The following is a 20,536-nucleotide window of genomic DNA, read 5'->3' on the forward strand; positions in this document are numbered from 1 at the left end:
AAATGGACCTCCCACAAGCGTCAGCGACGCAGCCATAGACTAAATAATTTTATCTACGCGCCAGATTTAAAATTGTAAATATTATTAATATTTTACGCCAATTATTCTATAATTTTTATGAATTAAATATAAAAAATACACGTACACTATAGCGCTTTCAGAATTGCTACAACTTTTACCCACTTTGCGTAAAGTGTATTTTAATTATCTGAAACAAGGTGGCAGCATTGGATGCAGCCATAGACTAAATACATATACGAATGTCAAAGTGACAGTTGTGTGTTGACAAAATGTACACGTCTTCTGTATGCTTATTACACGCTGAAGATATAATGAGATGGCGTGCGACAAATTACATCGACATTTAATATAACCTTACTTTATGACAGGGCAAGATTGCCATGGCTCATAGGTAAGATAGATTTACTCAGTTTCATAACTGCACATATTATAAATAAGCATTTACCATGAAGAGTTAACAGGATTTGAAGGTAATATGCTATTGAAATAACATGTCTCCGTTATTTGAATTGTAGGTTTTGACTATTTTGCGTTTCTACGCAGAGGGAGCGTACCAAAAACGGGTAGGCCAAGTCTTCTGCGCAATGAGCCAGGCATCAGTAAGCAGATGCATAGGAAACGTGTCCGATGCTATAATAGCAGTGCTTAGTAATACTTACATACAGTCGCCATACAGCGCTGACAGTCTTTAGTGTTGTGTTGATACCCTCTGATCAATTTATACAATATTACAATGTACATGTCATGTAACTAGAGTAACTGCGCATAGACACAACAAGTAAATTACCTACTCAATAAGAATTTAACGGGAATATTATTTTGTGTCGGTGAAAATATTTTTTAATTTCAGACTTCAAGAAAGGGCAGGTTTCCCGAAAATCATTGGGTGCATTAACTGCACCCATGTGCGAATATACCCGTCATACTTGGAGACTTTCAAAAATGAGCGCAGAAAATTTTCTGTAAATGTGAAATTCGTAATAAAATCTATGTTGTTTCTGATACATTCATATTCATTACGTATAATATCATAACATGACATTTATTTTTATGCAGGTATCTGACATGGACATTCTGGCAGTGAGTGCCAGATTTCCTTTGAGTGTTTATGACCAATTCATATTTAGTGGATCGTTGGTAAAAACTGAAATGAAACATCTACAGAACGACAAGAATTGGGAATTTTGTTTTATTAGGGAAGTATGTTAAACTTTACTTTACTATGGCAGTACCAGTAACAAATATTTTTGTTTGGTTTATATTCATCCGTATTTTGTATAGGTACTTCAAAGGAATCAAAATTTTGCATAGGTATGAATATGATATTTAATGAAACAGTTTTTTAATTATTTAAATCCTGATTTCTAATATTTTTACAACTTTCAGTCGAAAACATATTCAAATTAACAGACTGTGTATATTGAAATCATTCTAGTGCCACCATAGGCCAGCCAGACTCACTACACGGCTGCCCGCTGTTTGACCAGGGATGTGATTGAGTGTTTTTGGATAATGGACCACACCAGATCGCATAGCTACAGCAACAAGTGCAAGACCAACCGTGGCTATACATACAGTATACATGTATATATTAAATATAATTTATGTATATTTATTTATGGCTTATACACCGAAACAAAATATGTCACTTAACTGTACTTGAATATTTTTGCAGGATCATTCAATAAAAAATACTTGGTTTAGGTTAAGAAAGTTTTAATAATCATTTTTGCACAGAATACAAGAAAAATATTTATATAATTATTAGAATTACAATGAGCTTTAAAAGTAACACGATATTGTAATAAAATGGACAAATATGAAAAAAAATAACAATAAATTGTATATAGATAGGTAGACAGGGTTCAGATGATTCTGGCAGTGCAGGCGACTCATTTAGGTGTCAGTATTGTTACTTTCAAATGACAATAACACCGTTCCAATGTGATTCGGTCGTGCCAGAAGACTCTGTCCTTCCTCTATTTAGTAACCGGGCGTTTTACAACTTTAAATGAAAATTAAGTGGGTATATAGATAGTATATTTTTTCTAGTATAATATTATTTAATTAGGTGACTTTTTATTTCTTTATTACTTGAAATGGTGTTTACATGGTAGATGGATTATAATGGTTTTGAAATATAGTTATTTTTGTTAATTCTACTTTAACTGAGTCATTTACCTTAACAGCTGTTTCGGCACATAAACTCATTTTCGGAACATTCAACAATAATTTGTGATTATAAAAGAGCTACAGGTCACGTAGCAAATTAAATACGCTTAGTTAAATAATAAATACGTACCAAATATTTTACAAAATACACCACATACATCCATCGAATATGGTATATAAAATACACATTCAAGTATCAAATAATTCTTGGATAAATAGATGTTTATGTAAGTATATGTTTTTTTATATACTTACATGATACTGTGTTGTATAACATTTAAATTTATATTTTTGATTTTGATTTACATACTTAAATGTACCTACATAAATTTGTAATGTACAGTAGGTACTTAATTACATTTTTAACATTAGGAAATTACCATTATTCGATTCTATCCACCCGCCATGTCTATAATCACCCCAACGCTGGATAGAAAGAGACATCACACAAAATTGGCTGTTTGATAATAAATGGTAGTTGAAAAATATTTTAGAGTATGATTATGTCCATAGAAACAGGTTTTAAGTCATTCATATTTGTCCGAATAATGTGTAGCAGAAAAATAGAAATTTTAAAAAGGGTCTATTCAGTATTCACCCCATTCTACGGCAAACATTTTTCTTAATAAAAATAGGTACATCAATAGAGGAATCATAAAATGGACCTTGGCCCTCGCCCACGCCTTATTAATCCTTGTATATTATATTATCACACTTAATGTTTTGGAAAATTCATTAACATTGTGCACAAATGCCACTTTTGTTGATTGACACTTCACTTAGTTGATCTCTTTGTTCACGTGAAGTACAATAAAAGTATGTAGCAGCGAAGAACTAGAGACCGAAAATAGTAGAAGGAGCTAGAAGAGGCTTTCATCTAGCAGTGGAATGACCCCGACTGATGTTTATGATGAAATATTATTTTATTCCTGTTAATGCCGGGGGTTTCATTTTTAATTTCTTCTGGTGCTTTGTACCTACATTGAAAGGTTGAAGATTTTTGCTAAAATTAAATTCATCACAAAGCATTAGTATATCTCCAACATCATTCAGGTAGGTATCCATGATGATAATATAATATTATGTACTTAGAGGAGGTACCTGACCTTTATATTTACATGCACATAAAATTATTAATCTTATTGCCTAATGCAGACCAAGATATACCTACCTACATAATATTACATGAACAGAAGTTTAAGAACATCTCAATTAAGTTTAAAATGTTTGTAGGTATACAAATTAATGTGAAACAGAAAACATTGGTTATGTTAGGTAGGTACATGGAACATGTAGATATTATCTTGGTTCGCGGTCGGCACTGGGCAAAACCAGTTTATTAGCTCAATATACCTATACATAATGAAGGAAATATATACCTAGTAGGTATATAGGTACATAATATCGTTTTTGTGATTGAGGTCTCTTGAGATCAAAAAACAAACACAACCTAGGTATGTCCTACTGTAAATAACCCGATAGTAAGTAGTATGTAAGGTTTTTGGTCTAAAACCTTACAAAATACCACAATGACGACATGGAGTACCTACTTATCTACCTGCCTATGTATATTATATCTTTAGCTACAATAGAAATGCTATGCTGCATAATGTTAGATGCAAAAAAATAATCTTAAAGACTACCTATCTAACCTAAAAAAATATTATCAACGAATATAAAATGGGTATTTACGTGACCGATACCGAATATGATTGAAGTAGATATTGTAAATGATACCTAATTATAACATTCGAAAGTCGAAACCAAAACGTCAAACGATCGCAATAAGTTAGAACTGTCAGTGCACTAACAATCAAAGTTATAAAGTTTCTGTTATTAAAGGCTGTGCATGACGCAAATTAATAATATGTATTTTTTAAATATCGGGACCTTAGATTAAAGTTATTTATTTATAATAGCGTATTCATCCTGTCAAAAAACTTTACATAGGTACTTTGGTTAGACAAAGATACCTACATAATATTATTATGACGACCTTCATACCATTTTCAACAATTTCATCCCATATCTTATCTTTCTTTCTTATGTTTTGTAGTCACTGTCAGAGAAATCATAAAGGATTGGATATTTCCGGACCAACTCGATCAGCTGCTCAATGTCTTCGCCATTTTGATTTTACTAATTCCCTTGGCGAAATCTGTCCGCCGCGAATAAATTCGCTGTCGACAGAGTTCCCGAAAATCGCAGCGAATATTCGCTGCAAATTCGCACTCAAGACGCAAGGCGGTCGCGCAAGCGTGCTCTGTCCCGTAAGCCAATACGAGCTTGATTGGCGAATAATTCGCTGCGAATATTCGCTTTGGTTTGGGGAGGCTTTAAAAGTGAAAGTAGGTACCTAATAATAATTATTTGGGGACGTTTTTTATGAAGGTGGTCCACGGACGAATCAGAAGTTGTGATGACATTTTCACGAGCCAAACGACCAAGGCATTTTTTATTGGTTTATTAATTAATAATCAAAGCAATGTCCAAGCTTTTTGAATCAAACGTATTTTCAAATCAACAACACTAGCTAGTGAAATTTTGAAGCTACTGTATCTTGACGTGGAAAATATTATGCAAGTTTATAGGTACCCTGCTTTTTCACTGGAAAAAATAGCATAGAGGCGAAAACCTCTTGGCAATCTGTAGAAAATATCTGGAGAATGACATGGGGGAGCTACTGTCGAAAATTACCCAATCACAACTCGTACCTGGCAAAATCCAATTTTTGAATGACGTTTTTCGATATGGCGTCTTATAGTATTTCGTAGTTCCATTTTTGTTCATTCTCCAGATAAGTTTGTAGGTCTGTAATTTTTTAATTAGGGAAGTCAATTTTTTAGTCACCAGTGTTGTCGTTTAAAAACAATATTGCGATTCCGTAAACTAAACAAACGCACGCGCAGCAAATATTGCGGTAAGCGGTTGCATGACCTAAAAAATGACAATTCGGGACGAGTGAACGAAGATCGGCCTATGTGCAAAATGTTTAATTTAAGAAGTTTCGATCTGAAAGAAGTTTTATTCGCAATCAACAAGTGGAGACAGGGTAAGTATCCGTACAGTCTTCCTGGTGCTGTTTTAAGCCGCATTTCCTGATGCCCCGCGGGAGATGTCGACCGTACATACTTTTTACGTCGCTACAATTTTACCGAATTACGGCAATAACAATAACAATCCGTCACCGTTCGGATTGAATACTGGTACGCGACAGTTTCGTAGATGGCAAATGAATAAATTTGATTTCATATTTTGTGCCAGTCCTTCGTCTGCGGACACCTTTGACAGATGAAAATTGTCCAAATGTAGCTTATTTTGTGACACGGAAATGACATTTGTACAAGTATTGCCGGCCAATTTATAGCCCTGCAGTAGCGTTGGAATCCGTCTTAAGGGCAGACTATATCTGTCATGTAATATCTGTCCTATTGTTACATTTGATTGAACTTTTTTTTATTAATCGTTCGCCTATGTATGAAAATATAACCCGCATGAGTCATGAAAGCCCCACGGACACTATTGAATGGAATGCCTGGTATACATAGACTATAAGATTTTCAATCCTTCAATTGGTATATTTTGAATAAGATTTTGCCTGTGTATCATCTCCACAAGACTAGATAGACTCCACAATATTATGAATATACACATTGAATAGGATCAGTGGTGGTTTTAGATACATTGAGACATGAGGTGCTGACAGATTTATAGGGACCCTTGTTTGATGTGTGTCAACGATACAGAAAGAGTATTGACTGTTTTTTACACTTTTACACAAAAATCCGTTTTTTTTTAAAAAATTTTGTGGAGTAACATGTAGTTCTGGCTTCCAGGAATTTTGGGGCGCATAAGCGAGAGGTGTTGGACTTAAACAAATCAGTTTGTCTCACCTGCCCGCACTTTAAAATTTATCTTAACACAATAATGATTTTGATGATAAATTCAACAGTGGCTTAAAACTCCCCTCTTGTTTCAATCACCTGAACATGACTAATCGGACAAACTCTACTTTCCGACACAACTACCACCTCTTTTGCTTCATAGAATAGATCAGAAAACATCTGACTAAAATCTGCAAAATACCGCTTACTTATTGCAATATCAAGGCCGACTATAGACAGGCCGGGGCACTGAATTGTGAGTTATGATGGTAGTGCTAGGTATTAATTATTTTCAAATGCAATGTGGTGACCTGCTTGCAGTAAATGAAAATATTCTTTTCTTATCAATTAAAGTTTTACCATGTCAATATGAAATTTTTTGTAAATAGTTAACCATATTGTACAAGCAATCACCAGTACTTTTACAACAAAATTTACAGTTTCGTGTCACGGCCTAACTATAGTAGGCCTTGTTGCAAATTAGGTAGTAAAAAGGTACTTAATTAATAACCATGTTCGATCCTAAACGGAGCATATGGGCCACCACAAAGTGGAGGTTGTATTAATTTGAATTCTTTACCGAGAAGTAGTTGTTAATTAATTTATTATTAATTTAACTGCCGTTTACAAATTGTTCTTAGCCATTCGTCCAACCCATTGCGTAAGTGAAGTTCATTTTAACCACATACCACATATCGTCACCTTACTATTTAAACCTCGTAATTCTGTTTGAGAAGAATATTGAGGGGAATGAAAAAACGTAATAAAACAATATTTTAAACACCTCTCTAATCGATGAATCTGCTAACACCGGTAGTGAAATACGAGGTTTTAATTCCATGTTTGAAACCGTGAGACTTACGAGTTTTTACAATTTGTCGATAGATGGACAGCATACTAGTTTAGAGAACCGAGGTTTTGATATGATTTAAAATGTTTTTTTGTTTAAATTCTGTCGAACAAACTTCATTTTTCCATAATATCGGACTTACGAGGTCTTAGCAGTAAGGTGACGATATATATTTTTACAAAAAACATTTGGTGGTCAGTCATAAATGGCGCTTAGTAGAATCGTAGTAGCAGATTAAATTGGAATAATGACATTACAATATAGGTAGAGTAAAATTTTTCCACTACGTGTTTTGCAAGCCCTTACTAGCTCGGTGGATAAGAAGGCTGCCAAAGAAGCCGTGACAGCAGCTTAGGTTCGAACCCGTCGTAGTTTGCTTTTTTGTTGTAAAATATCTATTTTAAATTAATAAAATATACTTTCATATTCAGTAAATAATTATTATACTACGTCCCTTAAGTATGACTGTCTGAGCACTATTTTTCGGCTACCTATAGCCTACCTTGCTCCAACAGGCACTCTTGACCACTCCCAATTACAAACTGACACAGAGTTGCATCAAAACAAAACAAGTGAACAACTTTCAAATATGAAATTTCAATCAATATAGATCAGCGCTGTGTGCGTGACATCAGTTATTGATCACTCTGTGATTTTAATGACAATATTATGGTCATCAGACTCGGCGTGACCATGTCCCTCTGAAGTGGACGAATATTAATTAAACAAGTGAAATTAGTACTAAATATTGTTTAATTAATAAATTAAAATAAATTTTAGTTTATTGATATTATATTGAATGAATTTGGGTTTTTTTTTTCGATTATCATTGTTCTTTAAAATCATTTAATAAAGGCAATTAAGTCAAAATAGCCGAAAATGCAATTCAGACCTTTTACGTAGGAGGTGTCGATATCATCTCCTTGGGAAGGCCTTCTGATATCAATAAATAGATGTAATGTATAGGACTTGTCAAAGAAAGCAATTTTTTTTCTTTACCAAAGATCATTATCATATTGGAGATATTGTAAAATCTCTCTTCATATCCTTTGGCTGATTACTAACAATGGTGATGACTGAAAACAAGTTTTTTGAATGGTTTTGGTAATTTGGCGATTTTTCCATATCTTGGTGAGAGGACTCATAGCGTTCTTGGACACTGTAATTCATTTCCTAATTTCATTCTCGCAGCTACGGGAGTCGGTTACATGTCAATTATACGTATAACATTTCGCCGTAGCACATATCTCTGTGAGCTGTCTTATAGGAAAAAGATGGTCAAGATAAAAAAATTACACATTTTTTGTGGAGCATTGCCGACAGTAATATTCCAATTTTATTAGATTCAATAAGAACTTAAATATTGATTAGTATCATGCACCTGATAAATAACGCTGTCATTATCAGATATTTCATATCAATCCATCGACTTGTGATTCTTTTATACAAATTATATGATAATATGATTGTGTTTCCCTTATATTCTGATGGTTTTTATTACATTTTACACATGAATTTGATTTCAATACCATACGGTCATCTATTTCCGATACTACATCTCACGGTGAAATGTGATATACCCAATTGCGTATAATATCCGGACACGGCTCGAGTCAGAGAGGCTTGAGTCGAGGTATATGAAATTGCTTATTCATTCCAAATGCTTTAGTCTACTGACGAGGACAAGCTCGTCAGATCGATTGACAATCGTTAACTTCGTTTTGGATTCGGTAATGCTAAGCCCAATACAGCGCTTACTTTTTTTAAACCGCCCAAGGAGATCACACTTGTTCTTTTCGCTAGTTGCGATTAAAGTTGTATCAGTATATCGGAGGTTACAGATTTTATTGCCTACAATCGAGAAGCCTTCTTCCCAGCCGTCTAGGGCTTAAGGGATGTTATATTCTTTATAAAATATTAATGATTAAATTTTCAGTGTCGACGTTATGTGTTGAGAACCATTGAGGCACGAACCACTCGACTGTGACCTACCGTGCCAGCGAATAAACCGCAGACGGTCAAGAAGAAACCTTCAAAATGACAGACGTGGAGGCGAAGGCGGGCCTCCGAGAGCCAGACCCCGGGCGGACGGAGCGTCTTCGCTTTGACCTGGACGAAAACGGTGACAGCCAGAACGGGACAGGGGATGTCGACCCCCTCGCTCTAGACAGTGAGAAAATACCAGTCACTCAACTTTCAATTGGCATTGACAGTGATGTCCAGCTAGTAACGGCGCCTACCCGTGCGGACGGACCCGATTCGAAGATTGAAACAAAAGATAAAGCGGAGAGTCCCCACGCTTTTCTGTTCGTCGATCATGTGTTGAATGAAAAAAGAGAACCGAGCGGAGAAGTCGTGGTCGCCGTTCGTATGGGTAAACTTTTCATTCTTCCCAAAAAAATATATTATATAGACGTAGCTATACAAAAATGGGCTCTATATTACGACCGCTCACCCTGAATAAACGTCAGATTTCTTATGTCAATACTTGAAAGCATCTAAGCGACATTTTTTGAGCATAGACAATCATGGAAAAACCGCTATTATATGGCAAAACCGCTATTATAAGCGTAGACAATAAGTACAAATATAAAATCATTTACAATGTATAAAATTCAAACATTTTAAATTAATAAAATTCGCCGTTTTCAAAAATCTGTATAGCATAATAGAGTTCGCCAATGCATTTCATAAAATTTAAATAATTATAAAGTAACCTTTGACACAAAGACATTCGTGCTTCATGCGATCCACACACCAAAGCGAATTATTCGCAGCGAATATTCGCCAATCAAGCTCGTATTGGCTTACGGGAAAGAGCACGCGACGCACAGATTTCGGAAGGGAATTAAGTTATTATCTTACAAAGTTCAATATGGAGCGCTGAGATTGTTTGACGTTTCGGTATCGAGCATTCAAATATATCAATAATCTTATATTATCATTGATACAATTTGTCTCCGACACTGCCATCCATTCTCATTTACCCCGTCAAAATATCCCGAAAAAAGCACCCGCATCGATATGGAAAGTCCGGTCAAAAGAGTCTCAAAAAATAGCCAAATATATGACAAATTGATGGCTTTCATTGTATCTTTAGATCTCCTGCGTGAATAAATGTTACGTTTGTTCATTAACAACAGGTAAGTAGGGAGCATTACAGCGGCGTTGGCTTTTTTTTGAGAATCTTTTGACCGGACCTTCCATACCGATGGCGGGTGCTTTTTTCGGGATATTTTGACGGGGTACTTGGTGAATATTCGCGTTGGTTTGTGCGAGCCTTAAACCTTCATATAAAAACGCTCTAAATAGTTATGCGAAAATAAGGAACATTTTTCAAAATAACGTTATAGATAACAATATTTTATATATAAAATTGAGCCGTGTTAACTAAACGACATTGTTATAATATCAGATAATTCCGACTCAAATTTGATCAATAAAATAAGAAATACGAGTGAAAATGGCTTGGATGGCTTTTATTTACTCTTTGATTAGTGATTGTTCTTATAAGATTATAATATATATCCATAGTCAGTATTCCGTATCCGTATTCATTTAATTAAACGTATAATAAATAAAACAGGCTCCAGTTTATGAGTCCCACGAAAACATTTCGCTTCCACAAACAAATGGCCCGGTTAATAAAACCTCGATAAAACGGCGCACACTTATTGAAATTAAACGTCACCGATTTTCATTAAAATGCCACTTTTCCTACTTAAAATTTACGTTTCGGCATAATATACCTATCATAAATATTCATGAAGCGTGTTATCTTTCATATTAAATATACCAAACCAAAAAAAAAACCCAAAATATAACCAACGCTCGAAAGAAATAGGAACTTGCATATTTTATTACATAGGTATTGTCGTCAACGTAATAATTGTATTGTTAATTATTAAGTTTATTAAAATATTTCACTGTTCTCTGTGACCATACTTATATTGTCTACGCTTATAATAGCGGTTTTGCCATGGTTGTATATGCTCAAAAAGTGGCGTTTAGATACTTTGAAGTATTGATTTTTAAAAATGTGACGTTTCTCTGCGGTGAGCTCTCGGTGAATTGAGCCCAAAAATGCTCTAACTCACACTAGACATACTACTGAATTCATAGTGACTTCCTCAAGGGGCCCTGGCACCCCCCAAACATAAAAATTATCAGAATGATTTTAAACATTGAAATTGAAAGCCAATAAACTATACCCTGGGATTAGACAAATAAAAACACGGCAAAAAAAATGATTTGTAATTCTCCAGTACCCTTTTTAGAAAAATTTCTAACAAAAATTTTGAAACACTAATCCCTAATGGAACTGTCAAAAAAAATCTCAGTGTCCACCTGAATTACGGAGTGGTATAGGTCATGGTTGGGGAGGGCTGACAGGGCTCTAGCCTGGGGGCCCGGGCTGTGGGGGGCCCGGTTTGTCGGTTTGACCAGATAAGTGAGATAAACACATCATCAATTAGCTTTAATAGTAAAACAAAGTTGCCTGCGGCGCTATTATACTTCATCACCATGAACATTTTAAATTATATAATTAGGCAATATATTTTCTGATTATTATGTGTCGATACTCGACAGCTCCATTATTAAAGTAGATAGATGTATTAAAAATCGCTAATAATTCACTGTATAAGTACCCTTAATTTGAACTAAAACACAATTTGAAAAACGTTAATGTAGTGTTTCACACTGCCTTTAATCTTAGCGGTAGGTAGGGGGCCCGCCAAATATCCTAGCCTGAGGGCCCGTTTCAGGAGTGGGGGCCATTGTGTAGGTACACTGAGTGCAATAGACAAAAGACCGATAAACGAGAAATTAGGCTGTGTTGTGTTGAGTAGGTTTGTGTAGGTATAAGTTAAATTCAATAATACTTTTTTTGTCCATTTTCAATTAATATTTTGGAACCTCAATATTAAAAAATCAAAAATCGACGATAAACATTCGGCGACAAGAACGACTAAATCCACTAGTCGGTGGTGGTGTAAATCAAACATTTTTTTTCAGTGGAATTCGGCATAACTCTTGTAGCTCTGTAGACCATGGTTTCCAAACTATTTTCTAATATAGGAAATTTTTGTTAGATGGGTCGGAGCCCAGTCAACTTTGGGAACCACTGCTCTAGACCAAGAGGGTAGCACAGCCGATATTATTTGAGTAATGTTTTAGCATACTAGGCGCTCATGTCCAGCATGGTCACTGTTAGTCACTTCCAATCCGCCAGTCGTTGATGACACGCTCAACGGTTACCGCCACTATGCCTCCAATTTGGAGAAACAAGGAGAAACTGTACAAATATGCCGCCGTGTATTGTGAGAATATGTAAAAATAATTATATGAAGAAGAAAAAGAGCCTAGGGACTAATTTACATTCTCCTCCTCGGGCTCCCCCCCAATATTAAATCCTGAGTGTGCCACTGGTCAGTCATACGTATTTGTTTTCATTGAACTAAGACCACAATTTACAGATGGTGTTGGTTAGTTTTTAAAATTCAATTAAAGTCTGCGAAACCAAACCATAATAGATAATAGTCAAAAAATACTCGTCTATCTGTAAAATATCTAAAATTATGCCATTAAATCATACATAATTTTGAATATTATATAGATAGAATAATATTTTTTATCTATTATAGTTATAGCTTAGGCAGGGCGTAAAGAATTTAAAAAAATTAACCAACAACATGTGTAGTATGTATTTCTAATTCAACGAAAACAAATAAGTAAGAATGAAAAAGTGTACACAATTTTGTCGGATCACCCAAAATATACTAAAACTATTATGGTTTGGTTTAGGCAGGGTTTGATTGATTTTCAAAAACTAACCAACACCATCTGTGAATTGTAGACTTAGTTCAATAAAAACAAATACGTATGACTGACAGAGTTTAGTGTGCACTATTTATGTCGGATCTTAACAGCCTACCTCCACCCTTCGCTACTGATTGACAGTATGTTCATTGTATAGATTTTTTTGAAGACACCCCATTCTGCTAGACAGAATGCACAGTATATAAAAATTAATTGCAAGAGCCGTGATTTTAATCTGAGACAACTTTATAAGCGACACATTAATGCTTGGCCATCACAGAGTGACACGGTTTTATGAGATAACGTTATTATACTACTATATGTACTGATTGAGCTTTATTGTTTCTTGTAGGAAAAGCGAGGAATGACAATTCAGAAAAATCGGTTGACCCCGCATTGCCAGGTCGACAAATCCATTTGGATGCTTCGCCACTAATCAATGAATCAGCAAAGGATGCCAATATTTCAAAATGTTCGCCAAAAATACAGACACCATTTTCACAACTATGTCAAAATCAAAAGACTGAAACAGAGACTGCTGTCGATGAGGGTGAGAAATAATCTCATAAATACATTATTGATATTTTTGACTTGTGTTTTTGAATACAGTTGATTTCGCTTAACACAATCTCTACTACAGGTCATGTCTCTACTACGCCTCGGGTCAAACAACTGAGGTCATGTTGTATTGAAGTTTTGTTTTGCAGTTTCAGAGAGAGAAAATGCGGTTATTAAAACAGAGGAAGGGAGACCGGGAGAGGAACGAAGTGAAGGGGCGGCGTCGGAGGTCAGCCATCGCAGACACGCCGACGCTCGAGAGGAGGACTATTTGCCGTCGGCAGAAGATCTGCAATTATACGAGCGCGGAGACGCTAGTTCGCCAGAGTCAGAGGAAGAAGAATCAAATATGGGTGATAGTGATACAGTCAAGGTATGTAGTATTTAATTTTGAAATGTGGTGAATCGTTGGGCTGGCAAGCGAGATTCGAGATAGACATTCTATTAATTACTCCCTTCTGTTTGTATCTTGCCCGATTCTTGCATAAGTTTCTCGACTAATGGAGTTTTTCCTGGAAGTGTTCTTTGTTGCGGGCCGTGTGGTATAGATCCTTTAACTCATTTCAGTCTAGTTACTGTGAAATGAAAATGACACACAAAAATAAATAAAATCATTTGAAAGACTTTATAATGAATATGTAATAGTTTTAAAATTTTTCGATCATCCAAGTTAAATCAATGAATTGACAAAAAAAAAACTCAGTTACAAACAGGTGTGTAAAGTTGAAAGACGAAAGGCTGTCGAGTGGATGAGTTTGAGCGTTTATTTGCTGGTTAAATAAGTACAATGATAGTTGAAACAGAACAAGGGAATACGCGGTGAGATATGCTCAGTCTGAGGCGTTGTGATAGACAATACATTTCCATCAATCGTGATTCGCTATTTATTGAAATGAATATTCAATAAATTGCAGTAAGATATTATCAATGTATGTCACAATTGAAGAATATGCTGACTGACGCATTGCTGCAATCCCGCAGCGTTTGTTGCCAAGGCTTGGGTTTTTGACCCTCACAGACGTATGTCACACTTACAGAATGTGGTGACTGTAGATGAAGTGCAATTGGATAACGTGCTGACTATTGTGTTGCCGCAATCTTGCAATGTTTGCTGGCAAGGCTTGGGGCTGTTGACCCCCACAGATATTTTGTCGATGTGCTAATTTGTCAGACCGCAAGAGCAAATGAAATGATGGTGTGGCACAAAAATTGAAAATCACTTTTGCTGTTTTGCTTTTCAACAGTTTATTTTATTTTTCATAAAATTGACAGAGCTAGCTAAAAGGTCATGAGAGACAATTTGCAACTTGACAGGGGAGCAATTTGAATGAAATAATTTTATGACTTTTGTCATTTGTTTATTTACTACATAACACCCTGTCAAAATAGTTGCAACTTCATCATGAAATAATTTCCTGATGCGCGCTTTTGAGATGGTAAAGATGACTTTCCACATAATCTAACCCCGTAAATAATTCATATATCGCTCATGAGAAAACAATACCTCGTATACCACAAAATACGAGATGAAAAGAATAATTCTCTATAGTCACTATTAATGCATAAAAATTCATTTTTTGTATATCACTATTAAGATGAATAGTCGAATACGAAAAATATGTGATAAATTTGATGGAATCATAGAGATCATATAGATTTTTTTCATCTCATGTATACTAATTATTAGTGTCATGTGGTATCTGAGGTATTGTTTTCTCATGAGCGATATGCTATAATGCCCTGATCCGTTGTTGGCTTATTACCTATATTAATGTGTTATTCTAAAATTATAACAATGTAATTATCATCGGAATTGTGGTTTCAGGGTAACGGGACTGGTAAGCGTCAGAGCGACAGTCCGAAAGGCGAGACGGGTCCATCGAAAAAGCTGCGCCGTGAATTGCATGAGTCATTCCAGCGGCACAATGCGATGCTAAGTGAATACGTGGCTGGCTGCGGAGTGGGAGACATCGGCGAGATGGACCGGCATGCCGCCAAACTGACATCGGAAATAGACACCCTACGAGATCTCGCCCGTGCTGCTGAACTCGAGTGGAATGGTCTACTACGCCTCAAGAAAGTTAAAGAAGAATTACTCCTGCGACTTCTCAGAAAGAAGGCTGTAGCGCTTATCGAGGGATCGGGAGAAAACCCTTCTTCGCCGCCGGAAGATCATTTTCCTGCCGAACTCCGAAACGCTATCCGCGGACTGCCCGCCGACTGTAAAAATAGCAATGCGATAACGGTCAACGGCGATTCCATGCGTCCTGAATTAATGCAATCAACTTTTCCGATGGGGAGGCCTATTTACCCCGGTCCTCCGCGGCCTCCGGGGAGGCAGGGCCCTACGAAAGACGTGCGCTCCATCATAGCCGACTACCGGCAGCGGCATCCCGGGGAGGTTCCGCGCAGAGGGAGGCGCGCCAGGTCTGTGCTGGCCCCTCGTATCCCGCAGGGGGGCGGGCCCAGATACCCCGGGCCCACTGGACCCTTGCTGCCCAATATCCGCCCGGGTATATTTACAGCCGGCCCACTTACAGTGAGTATTGTCTTCTGTCTCATGTCATCATAAAAAGCTATCCGTGTGATAAAACTAATAAATAATCGTAAAATTAATGTTCCCACAAATGTATACAATAGTCTTTTACAAGGTTTTATTACAAAGTAAACAGAATGTTAAATATTTAGTTAAATTATTTTATGTACAAAAAAGATTGATTAGGTACTGTATTTGGCAGTCGGTTGACCCAGATAAGTCACTGAGTGGATTCTAGGAATTTCCTTTCTACATACATAATACATATGTATGTAGGTGTCCTATTACCATAGTGATTCCCAACCGGGTTCCGCGAGATCTGTCAGGGGCTCCACGAGAATTCGGAAAAGTTCGCCCAGAATGTAGGTATATACTTCTTGAAACCTATTTGCTTACAGTGACATGTATGCAGGTCGTGAGTCGCTTAAGGCAATACATTTTATGAGGGCGATAGATTGAGGAAGGATTGTAAAGATTACAAAATTTTACTCTTGTCCTATCAATATTTGTAGAGATGTAATGTAGACATAATTTTAAAGTTTTTCTGTGCATATATCATCATCATCATCAGCCGGGGTCAATCCACTGCTGGATGAAGGCCTCCCCAAGCTTCTTCCAACTCTCTCGGTCCTGTGTCGTTCGCTGCCACGTATTTCCGCCGAACTTTACCAGTTCGTCAATCCAGCGGCTTTTAGGGCGACCCTGTGGCCGTTTTGTGCCCCTTGGGTACCACTGGATGACGGCATTTGTCCAGCGGCCGTCCTTTCGGCGAGCAATGTACCCCGCCCATCTCCATTTCAGCTGTTTGGCAACGTCTATTACATCGCGTACTCCTGTCTGCTTCCTAACCCATTCGTTTCTCTTACGGTCCTTTCGCGTGATGCCTAACATACACCTCTCCATGCCTCGCTGTGCGACTCTTAGCCTTTGGACATCTCTCGTGTTGAGGGTCCACGTCTCGCAGCCATACGTGAGCACGGGTAGCACACATTGGTCGAACACCCTACGCTTAAGACACAATGGTAGGTCACTCTTGAAGATACTATTCGGACGTCCGAAAGCACTCCATCCAGCTTTGTTCTTCGAGCAATTTCATCGTGCATGCTTCCGTCTATGGACACCTGCTGTCCGAGATAGACGTAGCTGCTAACTTGCTCGAGTTGGGTGCCATTAATACAGATAATTGCAGGGTCTGAAAAACAGTTCCTGATCACTTTTGTCTTTGAGACGTTTATCTTTAGGCCGACCGTTTGACTGACATCCGCGAGTTCTTGCATTCTACCTTGGAGGTCTTTCGGGTCTTGTGAAAGTATAACAATATCATCTGCAAAGCGCAGGTGACTGAGGTGCTCCCCATTAATTGGAACACCCTTTTCCTCCCAATCAAGTTTCCTAAATAAGTCCTCAAGAGTAACGGTGAATAGTTTAGGTGAAATGGTATCACCTTGCCGGACACCTTTGTTAATGGGGAATTTACATGACTGTTTGTGGAGTTCCACGCATGCTGTGGCATCACTGTATATACTGTTCAATATGTTTATGTAGCGTGGAAATTCTTTGGTTGCTAAGGGCGTCTATAATAGAAGATTTTTTTATTGAGTCAAATGCCTTTTCATAATCATGTGCATATATATAATATATTATATGTATATATGTTTATATGTTTAAAATATCAACACAAAAATTTTAGTAAATAGTAATGAATTTTAGTAACATATGAGACTAAAATAGTAAGGATCGGCATTTTGTTTCTGCTTATAATTATTGACTCTGCTTATTAGTGGCGAAGTTGGAGGTAGGCTGTGGAGATCCGACATAAACATTGTCAGTCGTACTTATTTGTTTTCATTGAATACAGATTGTAGATGATAGTTAGTTAGTTTTTAAAATTAAATTAACGCTGCCTGAACTAAACCATAATAGATATAAAATATTTTTCTATCTATCAAATATGTATCTAAAATTATTCCATTAAATCATACATACCAAACAGCCAAACCCCGAGTTGTAGTCGTCGGTCTCTATAACTTTTATCTAATGCCTGTTTCAGAATTGCCAGCCTGAGGGAAATGTTCCGATTGCGTCGTCGGGCGGTCTAACCAATGGCGGTATGAGCTTTAAAGATGTGCTGGTGCAGTTTGCCAGCATGGCGGGCCGTCAGCCACCGCCCGTTCGCCTGCCGCCTCCGCCCCCCTACCCCGAGGTCACCTTGCACCCCGTTTCCTCCTCCTCGTCCACTCTACTTGTGAACTCAGGCCCCGTGCCGCATAAGCCTGTCAACTCGCAGACCAATTCACTCTTACACGGGATACTCACCAAGGTATGCTATTGTGTATCTTTGCTTCGTATTTTTTTCATTTATTACTTTATTCAGAGTGGAAGTGTTGTGGAAAAACCATATTCTATGAATGTAGATGGAGCCTTTATATTCTTGCTGCCTTAGTGGTGAACTGACCTAATTCACATTTATTTAAAAAAAAAAGTTTATTTCACCTAATGACTTTAAGGGGCATATCATGCATATAAACACACCACATTTGCGTAAAGTTTGATAGTCAGAATGACGCCGAGCAAAAAAAAGCGATGCGATAGGGTTGATGTAAATTGCAGTCGAGAATAGGAACCGTAACAATAATCACATTCGCCCTGCCTAATTGGTGCTCAATAGAAGAAATTGCATCTGAACATTTTCAGAAATTAAATTGCTCTACTAATAGTAGTGCTTATTTAAATAAGTCAGCTTAACCACTAGTCAGTGGATATTTGGATAACTGGTGACTGATAACTAACCGATTGCTGACAGCTGAAAAATATGTACATTTTGTTAACAAGAATAATCAACATAACCGATTATCTACGCATACACTAATCAAGAAAGGATGAATAATTTGCAAGCACATTGGGTGAAATCCGATATATTATGTACATTTTTTCAAGGTCTTGTCTAATTGGTATGTTTCTAAATTATGTATGTTAGTAAAATATTAGTATATGAGATTTAGAAATTTAAGCATGAAATAGGTACAACTTATTGTGAACAATGGTTTTTATTTTGTCTTAGCGTTTCACGAAATATCTCCTATTTTCATCCGTTCACAGGTGTTAAAAGGTTGAAAACCAATGCTTTACTTTGTTATGGAATCGCAGCCATGACATGTTGGTCATATAATAGGTTTGAATTAAAAAATATATTCACATTTCTCTGCATTATTAGGAAGATGAAGATTATGGTGTGTTTTTATCTCAGGCGTGTCCGCGACAAGAGAGCAGATTCTCGGCGTTCTCTCCAACCTTGGCACGACTGCTCACCGCGCCTGAGAAAGCTGCCGTCGCCTCCACCGCCTCTGCCTCATCAGACCTCGCCAACGCAGTAATTGTCCACTATTTTTTTCACCTTCATTAAATTTTCACCATTAATCCATCTGAGAATATTAGTGTATATTAATGGCAATCTTATATTATCGTATACGTCACCAGTGTGTTAATTTTACAGTGACAAAATTATTATGTAAGTAATATATTTTCGTGAATACTCAAAATATTTTGAATATTCGCTTCAAAGACTAATATTGTTTATTTTCATTATGTACCTGTAAATTCCTACAGCTGACTAATAAATATTTATAGAGGCGTATGCATGAAATGTCAAACCGCACTGAATGCTTATCAAGAAAATTTTCTTAACCCGGCCGGCGCCGATGTCACACACCTTGTACAAATCGGGCAAATTTCGCAATGCGCATGTGTATAAATCGATGCCACCGCTTCCATATTTATCATACGAGACTGATTTTTTCACGTAAATTTGACCTGATTTGTCCTTCTCCTGCCACCTATGACATATTTTAAAAGCATTGGTTCTAAATATAAAATAATCACCAAAGTTTCGAACCAATTCGTACGGCCAAGTTTTGCCGGTCGACAGAAATCAGTTTGAATTGTGCGCCGCGACTGCGCAGTACACGACAGACTTTCAACCGAGCGGGCCATCACGCGGGATTGTATTTATCGCATATAAGTTGAATATTTACCGCAATCGTTGATAAATACTTTTTTTGCTGTCTGGTGTACTTATCACATTAAAACTGGCATGATTAAGGCGTATGGGTTCATTTGCAAGAATCAAATTTGACATAAGCGACAAGCATTGGAACAAAATAAACATGTTAGAGCGAAATCAGGGGTTTTGAAAGTATTATTTAATAAATAATAATTTTTTCCTAACAAATTATATAAATTTTTGTAGGTATTAGGTAGAATAAATTATAAGAATAAAAATAGTAGACCTCCAAATAAGAACGTCATATTATTGATATGCTGAATTTGTGAAGTGATACATTTTCTTGAACCTATCATATTGTACGATCAAATTCAGTGCAAATATTTTTCTAAAAAAAATCTAATACTTATGTAGGTTTCTGAGGTATTCGAAATATATATACTTATGTATTATATAATTTTCCCACGGCAAATTCGGTGTGTATGAATACAAAAAAAAAACGAAAGTGTGAACAAATATAATTTTAATAATTTTCATAAGCTTATTACAAATTATACGTTTAACCCTTTTTGCTTCGCTTTAGGTTCATCCGTACTGAGAGTAAAAGATAAGTCACACATATTACACTTAATAACAAATTCAGATACAGATCCTCTTCTAACTTCGAAAAATATAAATAAATTTGCCATAGTCAT

The 20,536-nt window shown here is 36.6% G+C and overlaps 2 protein-coding genes across 7 annotated transcripts in view; both read left to right on the plus strand.

Moving 5' to 3' along the window:
* The first annotated feature begins 262 nt into the window (after positions 1–262).
* LOC147073511 (uncharacterized) lies at positions 263–1,724 on the plus strand. 6 transcript variants are annotated; one of them, XM_085944991.1, is made up of 4 exons: positions 263–412; positions 872–983; positions 1,078–1,221; positions 1,457–1,724. In XM_085944991.1, exons 1-4 carry the CDS (start codon positions 402–404, stop codon positions 1,502–1,504), a joined length of 315 nt encoding a protein of 104 aa, XP_085801117.1. In that variant the 5' UTR covers positions 263–401; the 3' UTR covers positions 1,505–1,724. The 6 variants fall into 6 exon arrangements, 1 of the variants encoding a protein (XP_085801117.1); XR_015070410.1 differs by having other exon boundaries at positions 269–491; positions 1,078–1,724; XR_015070409.1 differs by lacking the exon at positions 872–983 and having other exon boundaries at positions 269–412; positions 1,078–1,332.
* A 3,342-nt stretch (positions 1,725–5,066) lies between these two features.
* Positions 5,067–20,536, plus strand: part of LOC147073512 (uncharacterized) — a 32,933-nt gene continuing 17,463 nt past the window's right edge. Inside the window, exons 1-7 of the mRNA XM_085944993.1 lie at positions 5,067–5,245; positions 8,864–9,301; positions 13,100–13,297; positions 13,455–13,678; positions 15,131–15,844; positions 17,892–18,161; positions 19,089–19,211. Coding sequence (XP_085801119.1) covers positions 8,965–9,301; positions 13,100–13,297; positions 13,455–13,678; positions 15,131–15,844; positions 17,892–18,161; positions 19,089–19,211 — 1,866 coding nt within the window. The 5' untranslated portion in view covers positions 5,067–5,245; positions 8,864–8,964. The remainder of the gene's footprint in view (positions 5,246–8,863; positions 9,302–13,099; positions 13,298–13,454; positions 13,679–15,130; positions 15,845–17,891; positions 18,162–19,088; positions 19,212–20,536) is intronic.

This window comes from Rhyacophila brunnea, unplaced genomic scaffold (assembly GCF_057557595.1).
Source record: "Rhyacophila brunnea isolate RB1 unplaced genomic scaffold, BYU_Rbru_1.0 scaffold_17, whole genome shotgun sequence".
NCBI classification, from domain to species: domain Eukaryota; kingdom Metazoa; phylum Arthropoda; class Insecta; order Trichoptera; family Rhyacophilidae; genus Rhyacophila; species Rhyacophila brunnea.